Source organism: Cajanus cajan, chromosome 7 (genome assembly GCF_000230855.2).
Source record: "Cajanus cajan strain Asha chromosome 7, NIPB_CcT2T_4, whole genome shotgun sequence".
In the NCBI taxonomy this organism is placed as follows: domain Eukaryota; kingdom Viridiplantae; phylum Streptophyta; class Magnoliopsida; order Fabales; family Fabaceae; genus Cajanus; species Cajanus cajan.
In genome coordinates this window covers 1,178,002-1,200,160 of record NC_138523.1, presented here as the reverse complement: position 1 = coordinate 1,200,160, position 22,159 = coordinate 1,178,002, and the positions used below count along the sequence as shown (strand labels likewise).

Sequence of the window (22,159 nt, the reverse complement as noted above, 5' to 3'; positions counted from 1 at the left end):
AAATTTAATATATTCGATCATATTTAATGAAGAATTAAACTTTTCTCATTAATGAAATTTATTATACAATTTTAATAATTAAAAATAAATTGTAGTATATTTTAAAACCAAAAAAATATATAAATATTATAATAATAACCTTAACAATTATATAATTAATATTTATGTTTAAATTTATTTATTTTAGTTATTAAAATAAATTTTACAAACAATAATGTTTTGGAGTTTAATTTATGCACCAAAAAACAATAATGATTAAGAGAAATAATTTTATAAATATATGGTTATATTTAAAATAAATCACAATATTGTATTTTAATTAATAATCAATGATAGAAATTAATGAATATGGTATTATGCATTTTTTATAATCACTTTATTTTTTGGTATTGTGCATATACATAAGTCTATTTTATTTTTTAATTTAGTCACTTCCAAATATATTTTATGAAAAATAAATTAAACATAAGGATTTTAATATATATTTAATAAAATTCAAAATAATTTATCTAAAATAATAATTAATGATACAAAAATAATAGATAAGTATTTATTATATATTTATCAATCATATATATTATATTTTTGCTGAAAAGATTGGGAAAAAAATATCTAATTTATATATTAATGGAAATTAGAGAAAAAAAAAAGTACTAACATGTTTTATGAGACTAATATTCATTTTAACATACGATAAGTATCTTATTAAATTATTAAATTGTTTATCTTAATTATTCAAATATGAAGTTATTATCCTTATATAAATTAGGAGAAAAAGATGTACTCTATGACTCTTTATTTAAAAGAAAATAATGAGTAGTTACTTGAGAAATTAAAAAATTGAATGTCATTGAAATAGAAAAAAGAGAGAATAAATAAATAATATCAAAAGAGAAAGTGGTTTAGAGGTAGTTATATAGGGGTAAATTAGTTCAAAATTGTGTATACTAAAATAGAATATCTATTTTTTCTTTGTATAGAGAAATGGTAAAATGAAAATAACACTCCATATGCTATCCGGTAAGGCGCCATTGGCATGTTGGGACTACCAATAGAGACCCACCTAGAAGATTACTACACAAGTCTGAATTGTTGGATCTTTAATCCAACATTGGCATTATATGTGAATAATTATATAATTAGGACACTTAGGGTTGTGCTTGATCTAATGACGAATAAATAATTTAAACAATTATGTATCTGATAGAGTATAGTACCTTTAATGTGTAGTGATTAAAAAGTAATTCTATTTTGTGATAGGTTAAAATAAAATTACCAAAAGACAACCCTATGATTTTCTATAAATAAGTTAGGATCCCAAATCATAGTACATTCTTTTCTTTTCTAACGTCCATTATCAGAATGAGATTGACAGATAGTTAAAGGTTCTCTCAAAAGAATATGTATTAATTTAGAAGGTCAAACCACACTGTTCACTTATCATCATGAGTTCAGATACATTTTTGCTTATATTTTCTTATGATTAATATGATAAATTATGGGTTATATAGATGATAATTTTCATCAAAGACTTAAGTTTGGTTTTAACACGAACTGCAAGCAATTTCACCCAGTTGGAACTACTCAATTAGTTCCTAGACGCTAGATCATGTTGGATTTTGGGATCCGTTCCTATGTAGAGAATAAACCCAAATATGTAAATCCATTATGTCTCATTTAACCAAGTGGAAAGGGTTAAGATTAAGGTTGAGAGAGTGACTTAATATTAAGAGAGAACAACAACAAAACATAGAGAGAAAAATCATTGTCTAATTCGCATATCCATGAGAAAGCGGTTTTCGAATTGCAACTACAAACTTGTTCATTGTTGGGTCACACTGATTTTTGGAAAGCTGGTTCATAGGATGTCATTCTTCATTTTCAACGGTTGGATCGTCGAATGCATGTTTGGAGTTGGAGAAAAACATTTCTCAGTAACAACTATATTTTTGGTGTTTTTTCATTTTCTTGTTTCTCATTTGTGAGCATTGCGCTTGGTTTTCTTTGGTTGATTGTAAGCATCGTTTGGTGTGTTCTTTGGAGACTACCTAGTACCTTTTGTTGATCATAATAATATTTTTCTATGGCTTAGACGATTCGTTGTTTTTACCCTTACATTGAGGGGTTTTCCACATTAAATATCTTATGTGTTTGGGTTATTTATTTTTTCTCTATCTTGTTGGTGTTCCTCATAGATTCTTGCAAGTATAGGGATTGAATTTATGCTATGTTATTTTTCTTTTATTAAGTTGTTATTATGTTAGACTATCCCCCATCAGAGTAGCATTAAAGCTCTTTGGTTAAGAAGTTGTTTGACTTGCTTCAATGATAGAGGCACATACGAAGATGATCTCTTTGAATGGAACAAATTGTCAATTGTGAAAAGGCAAGATGAATGACTTACTATTTGTGAAGAATTTGTATCTTCATGTTTTTGTTGCAAATAAGCTAGGATCTAAGTCTAATGAAGAATGGGATTGTGAGCATCAACAAGTTTGTGGATTTATCAGGCAATTTATTGATGGTAATGTCTATAATTTTATTGTCTAATAAAATATACTTTTTGAAGAACTTTGTAGAGTTGAAGTACAAATAATTAAATAATTAAATGTGATAATGCAACTATATCTACTTCCACTCACAAAAAGCTATAAATCGATCAAATAAGATTTCAGAAATATAGATTAGAGAACTATATACCTATCATTGTCGATGCAAAGCAGATCAAAGAGTTGAAGGGATCAAAGAATCGGTGAATTGGGTTTGGATTTTGGTTCAAATTAAGAGGGTTTATCCCCTTTGATGATTAGAGAATAAGGTCTTTTATGTCGTGCGTGAAAGTGTGCATTGTGGCTAAAAGAAAATAAAAGAGAGAGTGTAATTTTGGGCTTATGTAGTTTTATATATAAGGGTATTTAAGAAATTTTATTAAACAGTTACCCGTGGGTATAGATACTATCATATCCCCTCCCGCCTCATTTATAAATGGGTAGAAAAATATTTGTACCCGTTACTCATGAGTATCCATTTAGACTACCCATTTATTATTCGTGTTGAATTTTATCCACGAATACCCGTAAGTACGAGTATTTTTGCCATCCATATAGTTAGTTATCTCAAAGTATAATCCAACCTAAATAAATTAAGAGTTATTTTCAAACCTCAAATCAACTCCAATAGAATCCATAAAGATCTCTCAAATGAGCCATGTATAGAGCCTAAATTACCACCACCATCGAGCCCCAAAACTAGCTCCAACATAAGCATCAAACCAATTAATTAGCAACTAAATAAGCACCCAAACCCCAAAGACACCCAAAACTAGCAAACCAAACCAGCAACCAAGTACCAAAATACTCAATTAGTGCAACAATTTAATGAGAAATCTATCCCAATAACTAAAACAATCATTCAACAACACCACAATGACATTAAAATTTCAAATGCACAAAAAGGAGAAGAGAAGATGAGAATGAACTTGATAGAATGTCACTGAATGATGTTGACTTTGCCGGAGAAGGATGGGTTGTGGTGGTGGCCAAAATGCATTGACATTGACAGATAATGAAAAGCAGGGGCGGTGCGCGTGCAGGGATGGGTCACCAAAAAGAAGGAAGCAACATAGAACGCAAAGACGAAGAAAATGATGAAACAATACAAAGAGCTCGAAGGAGTTCACACTCCCAATAACCTTAATAAGGACACTTTCTATGGAGGGTGATTAATTACCTGTCATAGAATGTTCCTTTCTATATCAGATAAGTCAATAACCGTGATAAAATATTTAAACATATTTATAAGTATGTCACTGTGTCACTTTTTATATCATGTGGATAACACCTGACATAAAAAGTGCATTAAAAATGATATTTTTGTATTAGAAAGTTTTATATATATTCAAAGTATTTTGTAAAAACTTTTTTTGTTTATTATCACCTATGAAAAAAAAAATCTTTTTAAAACAACACTTTATATTGTCTTATTGAACATACGATACATAGTCTCTAAAAAATATTTACAAAAATTATTTGAAATACAATTCAACATTTCTTCTTGTATTTTTATATATTTTATAAATAGTTATTTTATTTTTATATAAAAAGAGAGAATAACTATACTATTTCAAACATTTATAATGATCACTAAGATTAGCTTAATAGTTGGGGGGAGGGATTGGGATAAAAGTGAGAGAACCTAAAGGTTCGATCATTGTCATGCTTTTGTAATCTTTCCTATGAATAAAAAAAATTTCTAACGAGAGTCATATCATTTAGTTATGGAGGTATTTTTCAACTTTTGTTGTACAATAAGTAGGTATTTTTCAACTTACAACTTTACACTACTGTTTACTTACGAATTTTTCTGCAAAATATTATCGGTAGGAATTTTCTAAAAATTTTGCTGCAATTATATTAATCATATAGACTTATTTTTTGTGAATAAAAAGTTGTAGGAAATTTCATAAGAAATTTTTTTTGTTTTCTGGAAATTTTCTTGCAAATATAATTCTGCAAGAAATATTTGATCTTATTTTCATAAATCGCAATAAAATGTTGCAGGTAATCTTTTTTTTTGTAAAAAAAAAAGAAAATTTCCTATGAATTTATCTGCAAAATTTCCTGCGCATTTTTTTTTGGTGTTGTCTGCGCATTTAAATATGTGGGAACATTTCTTGCATATTTGAAATTCACAGAAAATGTTCTTGAGAATTTGTGTCTCCATGAAAATTTGCAGGTAATTCCTACATGAAATAAACATTAATAATAATAATATTTTATATTACGTTGAATAAAATTCACAGGGACGGATTCAACTTGGCCCTCCCTTCACTCTTTGAAATTTTTTTTTTATAATTACGTTGAATAATTAGTTAAAAACATATATTTTATATTGTTGATGATTTTATAATATAAGAAAAAAAATGTTTGTAAATTAGATAAATAACATGATATATTTAATAATTATGAATTGATATTTATCTAAATTTATTATTAAAAAAATCTCGCTCTCTTTTTAACCCGTCCCTAAAGCATCATATTGTCATATAGTTACAAGCATTGAGAAAGTTAGGGAGTGTGGTTTGGAATCATAAATCCAAATATTTTCTGATTTTAGATTTATTATGGAATGCAAGGAGTGTATTGGGCGCGTGCAAACCAGAAACGAGGCATGTGAAACGGTAGAAACATAGGAATATGCACCACAATTCAAATATCAAAGATATATAGTGCAGTATTTCCTTTATACAATAATAACTATAATTATTAGTATTTATTAACCATCTTGTTCCATGGAAAACGAGGGGTCACTTAACTAGTTGTGACTTTATATATATATACGGTCCACATGCAAAACTTTTCTTACTATCACTTCCTGTGCTCAGGTTTTGTTACTCTCATTTCAATCTATTATTCTTCTTCTAGCATTGCTTCCTCAGAATGCTCTGAGTTTGACTTTGTTAACTCTTTCTTTATAGTTTACTTAACATAATCTGCTTCTCTTCAGGTCTTCACCGTGCCTCTACATTGTTTGGTACTCCAAAAATCCACCATGGGTTGTCTCATCAATTGGTAACATTACGCCCTTCTCCTTCATTCTAATTAATCCACTATGCACATGTTTTTTACACTTTTTTAATGTATAATTATCATAATGAGAATTGAACTTAAATCTTTATCAATCTAATTTTATATGGTTCACTCTAACTAACATGAATTTCATGTTTTAGGTTCAAGTCCAAGATAAGTTATTTAACGACAAAGATAAATCGAATTGCGAAACGGTTTGTGTCCAACACAAGTTGTTTAGTGACAAAGCTTATTAATCCAATCGTGTCAAAGACTAGTTGTTTAGTGACAAAGATTAATCGAATCATTCAATGGTTCATGTCTGAGGCAAGTGGTTTATTGACAAAGATTCAATGGGTCATGTCTCAGATAATTTGTTTAGATCAGCCAAAGATTAATGTAATAATAATTGAACGAGTAACGTTGTTGAATGGTCCTGTTGTGGGATGGCTATGAAGGCTCCAGGTAGGAACTATTGCATTTTAAGAGATGTTTGTGAACGTAACCCTGCAATGTACTTCCGTAACTGGCGCAAATAGACAGAGGATATTAAGTCTACTTCAAGTGTTTTTAGGGTTGTTTTCTCATCAGAATTGGATATCTGCTTTTCATTTTACAATCTATGTTATTGTTTAATGCAAGTTTTTATTTTATTAGACATGAAGTTTTAATTTCGCATTGTTGGTAGCTTGTTTTTTGTTTATTCGTGAGTAAATGTGTGGTACATGTAATTTAATTTTGCTACGTCTGTTCTTTTTTGATAGCACTAATGTTCATTTTTGTTCATTACTTAATGACTATGCATTATATAAAAGACAAAACTGAGATGTAGTATTTTTTTTTAATAGATACTTTAGTGTTTTATTTAATCAGTTATATCTTATTATATATATATATATATATATATATTAAAGTTTGTGTTAAAAGTTAACTTAAATTATTGTTGACATGAAACTTTAATTTCAATTATTAAATTGACACAAGATACATAGAAGAAATTAAATGGAAGTTTTGTCTTTTATAAGTGCCGATATAATAACAAAGGTAAACTTGAATAATAGAATTTTTTTACATAAATTTCGTTATAAACACTTATGATAGAAGAATATAAGATTTTTTTAGTTAAACATAGTTTACATTTTAAGTAAAAAATCTATATTGGAGAAATTAATGAGATTTTAACTTTTAGGTAAGTGTATCTCATTTATTCTTCTTAATTTTTTTTTCCAAAAGGTAACGTTTAGATAAATTTTACATAAATCTTAGTTTAAATTGGATCGGTTTCACATATTCAACTGATCTGACCGGAATCAAATTGGTGATTGTTTTGTTAACTCAAAAGTAGTGCATTATGAAACCAGTGCAAGTGAAAACCAGTTAAAAAATGGTTTGAACCTGTACAGTTCATAAAAAAACATTCTTTTATTTTTAGTTTTTATTATTTATTTAAAATATTTGTGTATATATTTATATTTAGTAAGGATTACATATTGTAATAAATTATTTTATCAATTATTTTTATAATTTTCTTATAAACATATATTTAGTCATTTATAGTTTTATATTTGATATTTTATAATATATTAATATTATTTTGATATTTATTTTAAATATAAACTTGTTAACAATTATATCAATTATAGTTTTCACTTTTTTCTTGAACTTTTTAGACTCTCTTTAAATTTTTATTGAGTTACATTAATTATATTTTTCTAAAATATCTTTATTTAATTAATAATTATTTTAGACAAAAGTAATAAATGTTTGGAACTAAATAGATAAAAAAAAAAACTTCTCTCTTATTAGAATTGAAGAAGATAAATAGATATACAGTTATCTCTCTTTTCTAAAGATTAATTAATTAGGTAAAAAATGCGAAAGAAAGAAAGTTAATTTAAGAGATATTAAGAGTAATTTTGAAAAAGTAGTTTAAATTATTGACAAATTTAATGTTCTAAACTAAATTAAATACTTTTTTAAAGAATGTAATTGAATTGAAAGAATCTTATAATTAGGTATGAAGGTAGTATTGTTATTGAACGTTGTTATATTTTAGGTTTAAATACATTTTTAGTCTTAATAAAATAAATAAGTTTTAATTTTGGTTCTATAATTTTTCTTTTTTCATCTTTTTAAATTTTGTAAACCTTGTTTTTTATTCTTGTAGAATGAGTAAAAAATGATTTTGATCCTTGAAAAATATTAATCTTTAATTTTTCATCTCTCTTAATTCCAAAGTCACTATTTTTTGTCTTTAATGATCATTTTTAAGTACATAAAATTTTTTTATGAATTTATATAATAAAAAATTAAAAAGGTGTCATACACCATATAAGATGGTCAGTTAACCTTCTAATAAACACATGAGCAGTTAAAAAAGATTACATAATAGTAGTGGTAAGGACTAAAAATAAAGTTTCAAATTTTTGAGGAATTAAAAAAATAAAGAAAAACTTACTCATTTTGTAAGGACTAAAAACATATTTAATGTGACATCATATACTCCTCATACATAAAATAATAATATAAAAAAATTTCATATATATAATAATTGAAAACTAAGGATAAAAGGTATATCATATTCAAAGATCCACAAATAACAAGAATAAAACTAAAACAATTAAAAGGAATATCAATTAATGCGAAAATGTTTTTTAAGAAAAGAAACTAAAGCTCCTAATGCGATTAAATAGAAAATAATCCTTATCTAAAGTTCCAATGTCACATTCTATTATAGCAATTCCATCAACAATTCAAATTCATCTTGGATTAAAGTCACTTGCATAAACAATAAAAAAAAAAGACATAAAAGAAAAAAGGGAGATGAGAACATATCTCACTCTAATTATTGATGTAGGAAATGACCAAGTAGCCACACACATACAAAATACATAGTATTATCATACATCCCCGCTTCTAACATTACCTCTTCACATCCAATGCAAAGAATTATGCATTTGCACCCGACACGATGAGGGCACGCCTAATGCTACCACAGATTTTGCACTTCACAAAATTGCAAATCTCACGATTTAGATTCTTCAAAACCTTACATTAAGACTATTATGTTAATGAATAAGATGAACCATTAGTCATAAAAATATATATGCATTAAATATTTATCATTTACAATCTCTAAATAAGAAATTGATTACATTTGAATATTTCCTTTAACAGATCGAATTTAAAAATATTTTTTAGTACCAACGTTCTACAAAAAAGAAAAGAAAGACAATATTTACATTAGAAAAGGACAAGCATATCTCTACAAACACATAAAGTTATAGTCAAAATTTGTTTCATCATTGCAACATCTTAACACATGCATGACTCTACCTACTTTGTGTCAAAAGGTGATAAGTAGCTTCTTTGATCAAATAAAAAGTGACAATTTGGTGAAAGCATTTAATGCAAGTATTTATTACACTGACGAACACTTCTCTTCTCAAGAATAAAATCTTGAAGACGGATGAAGCAAGTCATGAGAAAGAAGTTCAAAGATTTGTAACGGTCATCTTCACTAAAGTTTTATAAAAGGAAGTTTGAAATTCATAAAGAACGTGAGGACAATATATTATTTATTCATTCTTTCTATAATCATCTTTGCACTTAACCTATTGCATCAGGTCTTAAAAGTAAAACAAAACAACTTTGTAAACCTTTGTAACTTTAAGTTATTGGGTTTGAGCCTAAAGAGACTTATCTGTAAAAGAATACTCGATATTGAAACCTGGAGAGACTTTATGTATAAAAAATACTTGGATAGTTGTTTGAAGAGGAATTCAAAGAATACCTTGGGTTAAGCTAAAAATGGCTTGATAAAAAATACTTATATCTTTGATACGATAATGGAACTTGATTTGGTTGGATCAAGAATTGAACATAGTCTCAATAGTTGAGACAAATTCGCATAAATCTTTGAGTTCATTATTTGTTTTGTCTACCTCTTATATCTATTATGTTACTACTTCATAGCTTTGCAAAAACTGAAAGTTTTTTAGTAATACTATTCAGCTCTCCTTTTAGTATTTCTCTTTTCTCTACACATATTTGTACATCTCTTTACTCAATTTAATCGATAAAACAAATTATACATCATACATTGAACAACATACGATCATCAAAACATTCAAGTTCATCCATTCAATCCAAAATTTCCAAATCACAAACCCTAACCCTCAATCAATTCAATTCATCATAAGATCATTAATCCATCTACACAATTTCATCATAATTACTCACAAATTTACAACCACAATTATATTGTAACATCCATTGCAAATCATTCACATAAGCATAAATTAACAACCTACAAGGATTACGGTTTATCTCACTAATCTTATCCCTCATATATACCTATAGATGTGACAATCTCGCTACCGATGATAATTTCATAGTACTATGCACTCTCATAGCTCCGACCGTTACTCCACACATTTTCCATTGGTCTCCTTTAGATTTCCTTTTGTAGGTGCTTTTTAAAGAAATTAAAATCAAAATATATTTATTTCACAAAAATTAAAAACATATTCAAACTTTTTAAAAACTAAATTAAATAATTTAAAAATAATAAAATTAAATTAAAATTTAAAAATAAATAAAGACACTAAAAAAAATAATTTAATTTAAAGTAATCAACTTAAATTTTATTATTTTTTTATATTAGAATCGAAAGTAATATTTAGGCTAAATACCTATTTTGGTCTCTTATAATTTTTTTTTGTTTCAATGTAGTCCCACTTTTATTTTTGGTCTCAATTTGGTCCCAAACTAATTAATTGGTTTCAATTTAGTCCCTAATAAATTAATTGGTTTCAATGTGGGACTTCCGTCCAAATTTCTTTAATGGAATTAACTGTTGCATAGGTGGATGTCACGTGGATGCATAGGTGGATGCCACGTAGATGCCACGTGGATGCCAATTTTTTGAAAACACCTGGAACCAGAACGGCCCGTTCTGAAACCAGAACAGGCCGTTCTGGTTGCACTTTTGGTGTGTTAATTTTGCATCCAGAACGGCCTGTTCCAGGTGCAAAATTAACACACTAAAAGTGAAACCAGAACGGCCCGTTCTAGAAATCAGAACGGGCCGTTCTGGTTCCAGACTGCTAAACACAAACGATCAATGATTATAGTTCACGGTTGTGAATCATGGAAGGAAAAAGACCCAAGGTACAAAGCATTTCAAACACTGAATTTGGTAATATTGTCAATGGAAATTGATAACTTCAATTGCTAAACAGTTAGGCTATACAATGTATTATTAAGGACAATGCAATGTATTACTAAAAAATGAACCACTTACTACCAAATTGACACTATACAGTAAATGATGAAATGACACTATATTGTCAATGAAATGACACTATACATTAAATGATGAAATGACATTATTAATTATATTTTAATTATGCTATTATATCTAATATAATAAATATATTAATATTTTTTTATATATTATTTTATTGTTTAATTGTTTTTTATTTTGTGGTAAAATTATTTTCATTTTTAATGAAGAAAAAATTTACTTACTTCAATAGTAAGTCTTGATAGATTTATTCTATTTAATAATTAATGTTGTATATCAAATTTTTAAGAATTTAATTGTTAAATTAAAAAAAATTTCATGTATAGATCAAATTTATAAAAAAAATTTAAAAAATTAAAAATCATATAATAATTCATTAAATTAATTCAAATTAACATATAAAATATTTTTATTTTAAATGAATGTAAAAATTTAGAGGACACTAAAAGAAAATAAATTAATAATTTTATTATGTTTATCCTATTAATTTTTATCATTTTATTCCTCTAATTTTAAATAAGTTACAAAAAATTATAAAGTGACACTTAAATATTTCTTCAGATAGAAAGAGAAAAAGAAAAAGTTATTACTCTATTTATAAGGCAATTGTATTCTATAAAAATAAGTAATTTTAAAATTTTTACCATAAAAAAAATATTTTTCAAAATTATTACATTTTTTAATAAAATTAATAAATAATATTCTATTCTCAGTTTTGGAACGGGCCGTTCTGATTTCAGAACGGCCCATTCTGAAACCAGAACGGCCCGTTCTGGTGTACTCTTGGTGTGTAAATTTTGCATTTGGAACGGCCCATTTTCGATGCAAAATTAACACACCAAAAGCGCATGTTTCATGATATATACACCTCTTTTTTTCTATAATTACACCTCCTTTTTAAAAAAAATAATTAAAATTTTAAAATATTTTTAATTTTTAATTTTTTAATTTTACATTCATAATATTTAATTTAGTAAAAAAAATTTCATACATCTTCTCTCATTTTTTCAATTTTTACATGCACCCCCTTACCTTTCTTTTACCCTACCTATTTTGATAGCATGTGAAAATTAAATAAAGTGTGTGAAAAAAAGAAAAAAGTAGTAAATTAAAAGTTAAAGGTGTAAAATTATAAAATTTATATAAAAAAAACTATAATATTTCATAATTAAAAAAACGTACAAAAGATGTGTACTTATAAAAAAAAGGAGGTGTATATATCATCAGCCCAATAAAAATTATCTATAAGAAGTTATATATAAATATAAAAAAATAAGTATGAGATTTTTTATAAACTAAAACTAATTTGTAATTAAATTAAAAAAAACGTATTTTGAAGAAACTAACATGAAATAATTTTTATAAATTAACTTATGCATAATTTTAATTTTTGAAGAAACTTGATTCATTTTTCGTTCTATTTTTTTTTCTTATAGAAAAATTTATCTAAATAGACTCTCAATTTAGTATTTTTAATTTATAACAAGTGATATAGTTATAACAAGTGATAACGTTGTGTAACTATAAGCTGTCGTAGAAGATGTAAGAAATGAACCACTTGAGTCTACAGTTGACCTAATAATGAAAAATTGAAATAGATGTATAAGAATTTAAGTTTGATCTTTGTTGTGGTCATTGTAAAAAAGGAAAATGAAAGAAATATAAGGAACGCCCAACCCGAGTCTCGACCAAACAATTAACTTTCATTTTGGTGGTTTGGCATCAATTAAAAAAGGTTCATGATATATACACCTCTTTTTTTCTATAAGTACACCTCCTTTTAAAAAAAAATTAAAATTTTAAAATATTTTTAATTTTTTGTTTTAAATTTTTTAATTTTACATCCACAACATTTAATTTAGTATTTTTTTCACATATCTTTCCTTCTTTTTTCAATTTTTACATGCACCCCCTTATTTTTCCTTCACTTCACCTATTTTGGTAGCATGTGAAAATTGAAAGAGAAAAAAAAATGTGTGAATAAGAAGAAGAAAGTAGCAAATTGAAAGTTAAAAGTGTAAAATTAAATTTTTTTAAAAAAATTATAATATTTTATTTTTTAAAAGAAGGAGGTGTACTTATAAAAAAAATGAGGTGTATATATCATGAGCCAAAGCGCATCCAGAACGGCCCGTTCTGGTTTCAGAACGAGCCGTTCTGGTTCCAGGTGTTTTCAAAAAAAAATTCATCCACGTGGCATCCACCTATGCATCTAGGTGACATCCACGTGGCCAATAATTAACTCTGTTAAAGAAATTTGGACAGAAGTCCTACATTGAAACTAATTAATTTATTAGGGACCAAATTGAAACAAATTAATTAGGTTAGAACCAAATTGAGACCAAAAATAAAAGTAGGACTACATTAAAACAAAAAAAGATTATAAGAGACCAAAATAAGTATTTAACCTAATATTTATTAACTTACTTTTTTCCACGAAAGACGACAAGGGGTCACTTCACTAGTGTTGTTTTCTTAACGACTAAGTTGCGACTTTATATACTCCACAATGGACCACTCGTGAGTTAGACGCAACTCTTTGAAAAAGAAAAATAGTCGATCACACTTGTTCTTCTTCTTCTTCTCCTTCATCAGGTCTACTCTCTCAGACTCTCAAACCCACCATGGATCGTCTCATCAATTGGTAACATTACGCCCTTCTCCTTCCTTTCTTTGTTTTTTTTATTCTTTTTCTGGTTATTTTCCATGCACATTGTTATACCTGAATCAATCAAATATCATAGTGAGTGGCTATACTTTTAAAAGGTTGATTTTTTTTTTAATAGTTTCATTTACATTATTTTTATTTTTTATGGTTAAAAATGTTTTATTTTAATTTTTATACATTTTTTAATATTTTTAGGAATTAGGAGATGGAATTTGTGAAATTATAAAAATTAAAAAACACGAAAGTTATATATAGTAAAACTAAAATTGAAATTTTTTAAAAGTTTATAAAACTATGAATACATACTCAGAAGGTAATTAAACTCTTTTTAAATATTTTATTTTAGAAAACAACAAATTCCTAGTATATGAAGATATGATGGGATGTTAGTGAAAATCATTTGCAGGTATATCGAAATGTGCGTGAATGAATATTTGTATTATTTTATATTTAAAATAAGTTGATCTTGTGAGTGAAAGATATAACTCCTTTTTATATAAAAGAATTGTAGATTTTTCTTAAATTCGTAAAAAAAAATACCCTAACTTAAGAGTTAATGAGTGTATTTTAATATTATTTTTTATTTTTTATTCTTCTAAAATTTATAAGTATTTTTTTTTTGTCTTTGAAAAATAGTTTGATTCTTGTAAAGTAGGTAAATTTTAGTTTTAATCAACGTAAAATATTATGTTTTTATTGTCATTTCTCAAAAACCTAAAATTACTATTTTTGTTTCTGATGATTTTGAAGTGGATAAATAGTATTTATTTTAAAGGCCTCTAAAAAAATTTAGAAATATTAAAAATAATAATTTAAAATTTTAAAGGGATGAAAAATAAGAAAATTAAAAAATTAATGAGACCGAAACCAAATTTTTTTCATTTTATAGAACAAAAATATATTTAAGTCAAATTATTTAAGAGTGACTTTTAAGGTATTAATATTAAAATTAAAAATCTGAGTGCACCTGATATCCTGTAATTATTGGATGATAATATAAAAAATTAAATAAATAATTAATGTCTTAATAGTTTACATTGTTATCTAATTATAAATAGTTATAGATGAAGTTTTAGGAGGTTGTAGAGCTAACTCTCAACTTGGTGTTATTCTAGATCTTACAAATACAAGTTTAGTTCTTTTCAAAAGTTTGCATGTTAGGAGACAAGTAAAGTCTGCTGCTTGGGCAGCAAATTTGTATGTTGGTCTCCAAATCTTTGAGTATATTCGGATATTGTTTACACAAAAAAGAATTGATCTTTTACTGTTATTGTTAGTATACGATAGTTGTCAAGGGAATAGTTGGAGGAATAATAGAAACTTATTTGTATTGAGAGAGTAGTAGTAGTTGTGGTAATTGTTGTTGATGTTACAATGAAGTCTCAATTTGCCTATTTATAGGCATGATACTCCATCTCTAGATGATGGTGAAAATATCTAGAATTTTCTAAATTTTTCAAGTCTCTGCACTCTTTTAGATTTTTCTAGAGACTTATACAACTTTTCTTATGTTTCTAGAATTTTCTTTTTCTCTCTTATCTTATGTTTCTAGAATACTCTTTTCTTTTCTAGAATTTGCATCATAATTTAACACTCCTCCTTGATGCAAATTTCGGTAACTCCAAGCATAGTCCGTAGTTGTTCAAACTTCACTCTTGGTAGTGCCTTTGTAAATATGTCTGCAACTTGATCTTCTATTGAGTAGTATTCAAGTTGAATTTGCTTCGTTGTCTCTGCTTCTCTGATGAAGTGATATTTGATGGCTATGTATTTCGTTCTTTGATGATGAACTGGATTCTTTGCCATTGCTATTGCTGATTTGTTGTCACAGTATATAAGTGTCAGTCTATCTTGTTGTTCACTCATTTCTTCAAGTATTCTCCGTAGCCATATTGCTTGACTTGTAGTTTCAGCAGCTGCTATATACTCTGCTTCTGCTGTTGATTGTGCAACTGTTGCTTGCTTCTTTGACGCCCAAGAGAAAAATCCAGATCTTAGTGAGAAGGCATATCCTGATGTACTCTTCATGTCATCTATTGATCCTGCCCAATCACTATCGGTATAGCCAATCATCCTTGATTTGGTCATAGTTTTATACCATATACCAAACTTCCTTGTCCCTTGTAGGTATCTCAATATTCTTTTTCTTGTTCCATAGTGAATTTGACTTGGCTTTTGCATGAATCTTGATAAAAGACTTGTGGCATACATAATGTCTGGTCTTGTGGCTGTGAGATATAGAAGACTTCCGACTAGACTCCTGTATCGGGATGCATCAGCTTCTGGTGCTCCATCCACCTTTTGTAGTTTCTCATTTGTCACTAGCGGTGTACTCTATACCGAGGAAGTAACTCATCAAGCCAAGATCAGTCATCTCAAAGGTCTTCATCATGTCTTCTTTAAACTCCATCATCATATTTGTATTGGTTCCAGTATAAATAAGATCATCTACATACAGAGAGAGTAAGAGAGTATGCTGACCTTGAGTCTTGATGTATAGTGTAGGCTCACTCTTACTCCTCCTGAATCCATGATCAGTGAAGTACTGGTCGATCTTGCTATACCATACTCGAGGAGCTTGCTTCAGGCCATATAAAGCTTTCTTCAGTCTCAACACTTTGCCTTCATGGCCTTTCATCACAAATCCTGGTGGTTGCTCCACATAGATCTCTTCTTCGAGTACGCCATTGAGGAATGCAGACTTGACATCCAGTTGATAGATGTTCCATCCTTTATGTGCTGCAAGAGCTATTAAAGCTCTTATTGTGTCTAGGCGTGCAACTGGAGCAAATGTCTCATTGTAGTCCACTCCTGGTTGTTGTGAGTAGCCCTTAGCGACCAATCTTGCTTTGTGCTTTTATATAGTTTCATCAGGATTAAGCTTTGTTTTATATACCTATTTTACTCCAATGATATCTTTTCTATGAGGGCAATCTATGAGCTCCCATGTATTATTCTTCTCAATCATTTTAATCTCTTCTTCCATAGCCTTGACCTATACTTCTTGGTTTGCTGCCTCTTCAAAGCTTCCTGGTTCAAGTATGGCCAAGTTGCAGGTTTTATATATATCTACTAGTGATCTAACTCGTCTTAGAGTAGACTCAGGTGATGATTCTTCTTGTTGTGGAACTATTCTTGGAGATTCTGGAGAGATAATAATGTCTTGATTGTTGTCTTTCAAACTTGATGTAGTTGGTTGATTGATGGGCATGTATATAGTCTTCTCAATTCGTTCTTCTTCCCAGTTCCAAGTAGCATTTTCATCTACTTCAATATCTCTACTGATTGTTAGCTTTTTTGTCTGAAGATTGTAGACTCGGTAGCCTTTTGATTGTGAGCTGTATCCCAAGAATATGTCTCGTTCGGTCTTGTCTTCTAACTTATGCCTTTTTTCATCTGGCACATGAATGTAGCAGATAGATCCAAAGACCCTTAGGTGCTTAGCTGATGGCTTCTTCCCGCTCCAAGCTTCTATTGGAGTCTTGTCCCGAACTGCCTTAGTAGGACATCTGTTGAGTAGGTAGACTGCAGTGTAGACTGCTTCAGCCCAGAATGTATTTGGCAATCCTTTCTCCTTCAACATCGATCTTGCCATCTCCATGACTGTGCGATTCTTCCTCTCTGACACACCATTTTGTTGTGGAGTATACGCGACTGTAAGTTGTCGCTCTATGCCTTCATCTTCGCAAAATTTGTCAAACTCGCGAGATGTATACTCATTGCCACGATCACTTCTAAGTACTTTTATTTGTTTTTCACTTTGCTTTTCAACAAAGGCTTTGAATTTCTTAAATATTCCAAAGACTTCTGACTTTGTCTTTAGAAAATAGACCCATGTCATTCTAGAAAAGTCATCAATGAAGAGGATGAAATACCTGTTGTTGGTGTGTGATGGTATCCTCATCGGTCCATAAACATCTGTATGAATTAGCTCCAACAAGTTCTTGGCTCTCCATGCTTTGCTTGTCGAGAACGGCAATCAGTGTTGCTTTCCGAGAAGGCATCCTTCACAAGCTTCATTATTTTCCTTTAGGTTGGGTAGATCCCTCATCATACCTTTCTGATGTAGAAGCTTTAAGGCATGAATATTGAAATGGCCAAATCTCCAATGCCAGAGCCATGAGTTATCAACTTCTACCTTCATGGCAATATTAGTGCCACGGTTGAAGCTTAAAGGAAAGCTTCTATTTCTTTTTTCCATTTTTACTTGGCCAATCTCTACCCTTTTACTGTCATAAATTTTGCATATATCTCTTTCAAAATGAAGAGAATACCCATTTTCTATCATTTGGCCAATGCTTAAAAGATTTTCTTTAAGATTGGGAACTAGTAACACGTCCTTGATAAGTCTCGTACCTTTCTTTGTCTCCACCATGACGGTGCCTTTGCCTTGAGACTCCACCATGGTGCCGTTTCCCAATCGAACTTTGACTTTGACGGAGTTATCAATGTCTTTGAAGATGCTTTGGTCCTTGGCCATGTGATTGTTGCATCCACTATCCAAGTACCAGCTTCCATCTTCGTTGTCACAAGATTCTTGGTTAGCATAGAACAGACGTTGCTCTTGATTATGCTCTTCGGCAAAATTTGCTTGATGTTTATTTTTGTTACGGCAGTACTTCTCCATGTGACCGGATTTATTGCAATAGTGGCATATTGGCTTTCCACGATGCCAACAATCTTTTTCTACATGTCCCGGCTTATTGCAAATACTACATGAAGGGTATTTATCTTTTTTGTTTCTAGAGAAGTTTCTAGAATCTTTGTTTCTAGAATATTCTCCAGCATTTTTCTTTCCTCCATCTTCTTTATTTCTAGACTGTAATTTAAGCTTTGATTGAAATGCATTTTCAACTAAATTTGTATCGGCACGACTATTTAATCTTGCTTCGTGCGCTCCGAGGAGTCCAATTAATTTATTCACCGATAGAGAAGATGGATCCGAGGAAGTTTCTATCGAAGCTACAATGGAATCATATTTTTCCGTGAAAGTGATAAGAATTTTTTCTACCACTCTATTCTCCTTAATTTCTTTTCCATATAATTTCATTTTATTAACTATTTCTTTTATTCTTCCATAGTATTCTTCAATGATCTCGGATTCCTTCATTTTAATGGTTTCAAATTCTCTTCTTAGGTAGTGTAGCTTGACGGAGCGTACCTGTTCATTGTCTTCAAATTCTTCTTCCAAAATATCCCATGCCTTTTTTGCAGTATTGATGTCCATGATCCTTCTAGCGATAGTTTCTCCCACAGCTTGTTGAAGAACAAATAATGCTTGGGCTTCCTTTTGTTCACAGTCTTCTAACTTCTTCTGCTCCTCCTTAGACACAGTGCTAGTATTATCTGGTTTTGTATAACCAGATTGAACGATATCCCACAGTTTTTGTGAGATAAAATATGTCTTTAGTTTGAGCTTCCAAAGATCAAAATTTTCACCAGTAAAAACTGGTAGAGGGACAGATGAAAAATTAACAGTATTGGAGGCCATAGATCAAAGAAAAATGTTTATAAGTATAGAAGGGAATTTTAGAAGTAGTTGGGTGATTTTTCTACGCCCAGTAGATGACCGAACGTAGCTCTGGTACCACTGTTAGTATATGATAGTTGTCAAGGGAATAGTTGGAGGAATAATAGAAACTTATTTGTATTGAGAGAGTAGTAGTAATTGTGGTAATTGTTGTTGATGTTGTTGATGTTACAATGAAATCCCAATTTGCCTATTTATAGGCATGATACTCCATCTCTAGATGATGGTGGAAATATCTAGAATTTTCTAAACTTTTCAAGTCTCTACACTCTTTTAGATTTTTCTAGAGACTTATACAACTTATCTTATGTTTCTAGAATACTCTTTTCTTTTCTAGAATTTGCATCATAATTTAACAGTTATATTATGTATTTGGTGGAACTTTGAATGGCGAAGTTCATAGTATAAGCAAAGGTTTGTCAAGACATGCAATGGACTATATGGCAAATGCATGAATTTGTCAATACACATTTTTTTCTACTGAAATTTTTATATACTGACAACAATTATTAAGCATCAACAATTTTTTCTTCTTCCTCTGTTGTTATGCTGTTGTAAGAAAATTGTGCAATGATACAGGTCAAATTTGAGGACCCAAATTTGAGCCAATAGAACAAAACATAGTACTATTTGGTGGATTGATCCATTAATCCAATTCTATATAGTTCATTCACTTTAACCATCATGAGTTAATGTTTCAGGTTGGTGTCGGAGATAAGTAATTTATGGACAAAGGTTAATCCAATTGTTCAATGGTTGTTGTCCGAGACAAGTTGTTTAGCCACAAAGATTAATCCAATAGTTCAAAGGTCCATGTCCTACGCAAGTTATTTAGTAACAAAGATTAATCCAATAGTCGAAAGGGTTAAGGAAAGAGACACGTTGTTACTTGTTGCTGGTGCTGTGGCAGCTATTGCTGTTGTTGGTATGCTTTGGAAGATGGTTTTCAAAGGTTCTGGGAAGACAATGAAGGCTCCAGGGAGGAACTATCGCATGTTAAGGAAAGACTTTGAACGTAGCCCTAAAGATTACTTTCTTAACTTGCGCAAATAGACAAGGGAGATGAACTCTTAAGACAAAACTTGAGTAAGAAACTACATTTAAGTCTTGTCCTTAAGGTTATGGTACTATTTTAGTATTTTATAGCTTGTTTAGTGTTGTTTTGTTTAAGAAGGGGAGGTGACTTGGTTTGGCACAACCTGTTGCTCCAGGTTTATGGTATTTGATGAGACTGAAGTGTAATTTGGTTATGAATTTAATTTTCGCATTGTTGGTTACTTGTTTCTTGTTTATTCATGAGTGAATGTGTGCTACATATAGTTTAAATTTGCTGCTTGTGTTTCCTTTCTTGCACTAGTTCATGAGTGAATGTTTGATACATATAGTTTAAATTTGCAACTTCGTGTTTTTTTTTTCAGTACCAGGATATTTACTGTAACAAACGTTTTTTGCTCGATTGGCTGAGCTAGGTTTCTTGGATAAACACACTCAATTAAATAAGCTTTCAAGCTGATATAAGTATTTAAAAAGATAATGTCAACGTCTTGCAAGACTGATATATTTTTCCTTTGTAACAATCAATTTTCATCCTTATTTCTACAGCTTCCAAACTCTTACTTATCAACTCCATCAATCATTTTTTTTCTTTTCTTTTTTTACTTAAATGATTTAAAGACATTTTTTATTTTTATTATCTATAATTTAATTTTAACTTAAATATATTTTTAATCATTTAAATTTAAGATAAATTTATTTTTTATCCCTCAAATTTAAAAATATTGATTTTATTTTCTAAAATTTTTTAAAATCTTATTTTAGTCTTTCGTATCACCAATAATATATTGATAATTATGTAACATCAATTACATTCAATATGGTGTTTTTAATACTAGAGACTCAGTAGATGGATTTTATATAATAGTATTTGACATATTTTTTAACAAAATTTGAATATAAAGATTAAAATAAGATTTTTTTTGAAATTATAAGAACTAATAAATCTATTTTAATTTTGATGGGTTAAAAATAATTTTTTTTAAAATTTGAATAATTATTTTGTCATTAAGTCTCTCAGACAAAACACTTCATCTATAAGACAAAAACTTGATATTTATATCATTTATGATTATTGATAATTGAATCAACTTTATCTATGATATTCCTTGATAGATCAAAAGAAATTAAAAACTCACCGGTACTCACACTTTACAAAGGAACAAAAGTCATGCTTTATGTCAGAAAAGGACCAACATATCTCTTGAAGAATGTGAAATTTCGGAGAAAGTTTTTTCTAGATTGACACATGCAGAATTCCTTTTTTTTTGTACCTAAAAGGTGATAAATAGTTTTCAAAATCAGCTAAAAAATGACAATTTAGTGAAACACATTTAATGTTTGCATTTATTACACCAATGGACATTTTTCCTCACAAGGAACGAAAGATGAAGACAGGTGAAATAAGCTTATGTGAAAGATGTTCAAGAATTTGCAACGATCATTTTTATAAAACACCTAGATAAAGAAACTTGAAGATTCAAAAAGTACAGAGACACACACAAAGAAACTTACATGAACAAATTGTACACTTCATTCTATAAAATGTTTTGTACTTAATTGATTGTATTACATCTTGATAGTAAGATAAAACAAAATTGTTATTTTTTCAGCTTTAACTTTGAGTTATTGGTTTGAGTTTGGAGAGACTTGTCTATAAAAGAATACTTAGTTGTTATAGGCAGAAGAGATTTTGTGTTTAAAGAATATTTAGGTAGTTGCTTGAAGAACTAAGTCGAAGAACACTTAGGTAGAGACATAAGTGACTTGTGAAAGAATACTTATATCTTTGCAACAATAGTAAAACTTGATCAGGTTGATTAAAAATTGGATGTAGTCTCAATGATTAAAACAAACCAACATAAAAATTTTATGTTCTTCTTACTTAATTAACTCTTCATCCACACTTGCAAAGTCTTATTATTAGTTCATTGTTTCAAAAAATAATAAGTTTTTTTATTGAGACTATTCAACCCTCTTCTACCGTTGAGCTTTTATTGATAATATTCAACTTTCTTTTAATGTTTTTCTTT

General features: G+C 28.9%; 1 protein-coding gene across 1 annotated transcript; it reads left to right on the top strand.

Annotated features, from left to right (window-relative positions):
* The first annotated feature begins 13,360 nt into the window (after positions 1-13,360).
* LOC145949494 (uncharacterized) lies at positions 13,361-20,350 on the top strand. Its single transcript, XM_083059462.1, has 2 exons — positions 13,361-13,519; positions 19,775-20,350. Exons 1-2 carry the CDS (start codon positions 13,500-13,502, stop codon positions 20,124-20,126), a joined length of 372 nt encoding a protein of 123 aa, XP_082915588.1. The 5' UTR covers positions 13,361-13,499; the 3' UTR covers positions 20,127-20,350.
* The last annotated feature ends 1,809 nt before the right edge of the window (positions 20,351-22,159 follow it).

Excerpts from the sequence above, each read along its gene's own strand:
- LOC145949494 (XM_083059462.1), top strand. The coding sequence starts at position 13,500 with ATGGATCGTCTCATCAATTG. Across the intron at positions 13,520-19,774 it reads ATGGATCGTCTCATCAATTG|GTTGGTGTCGGAGATAAGTA; the intron begins GTAACATTACGC and ends TTAATGTTTCAG.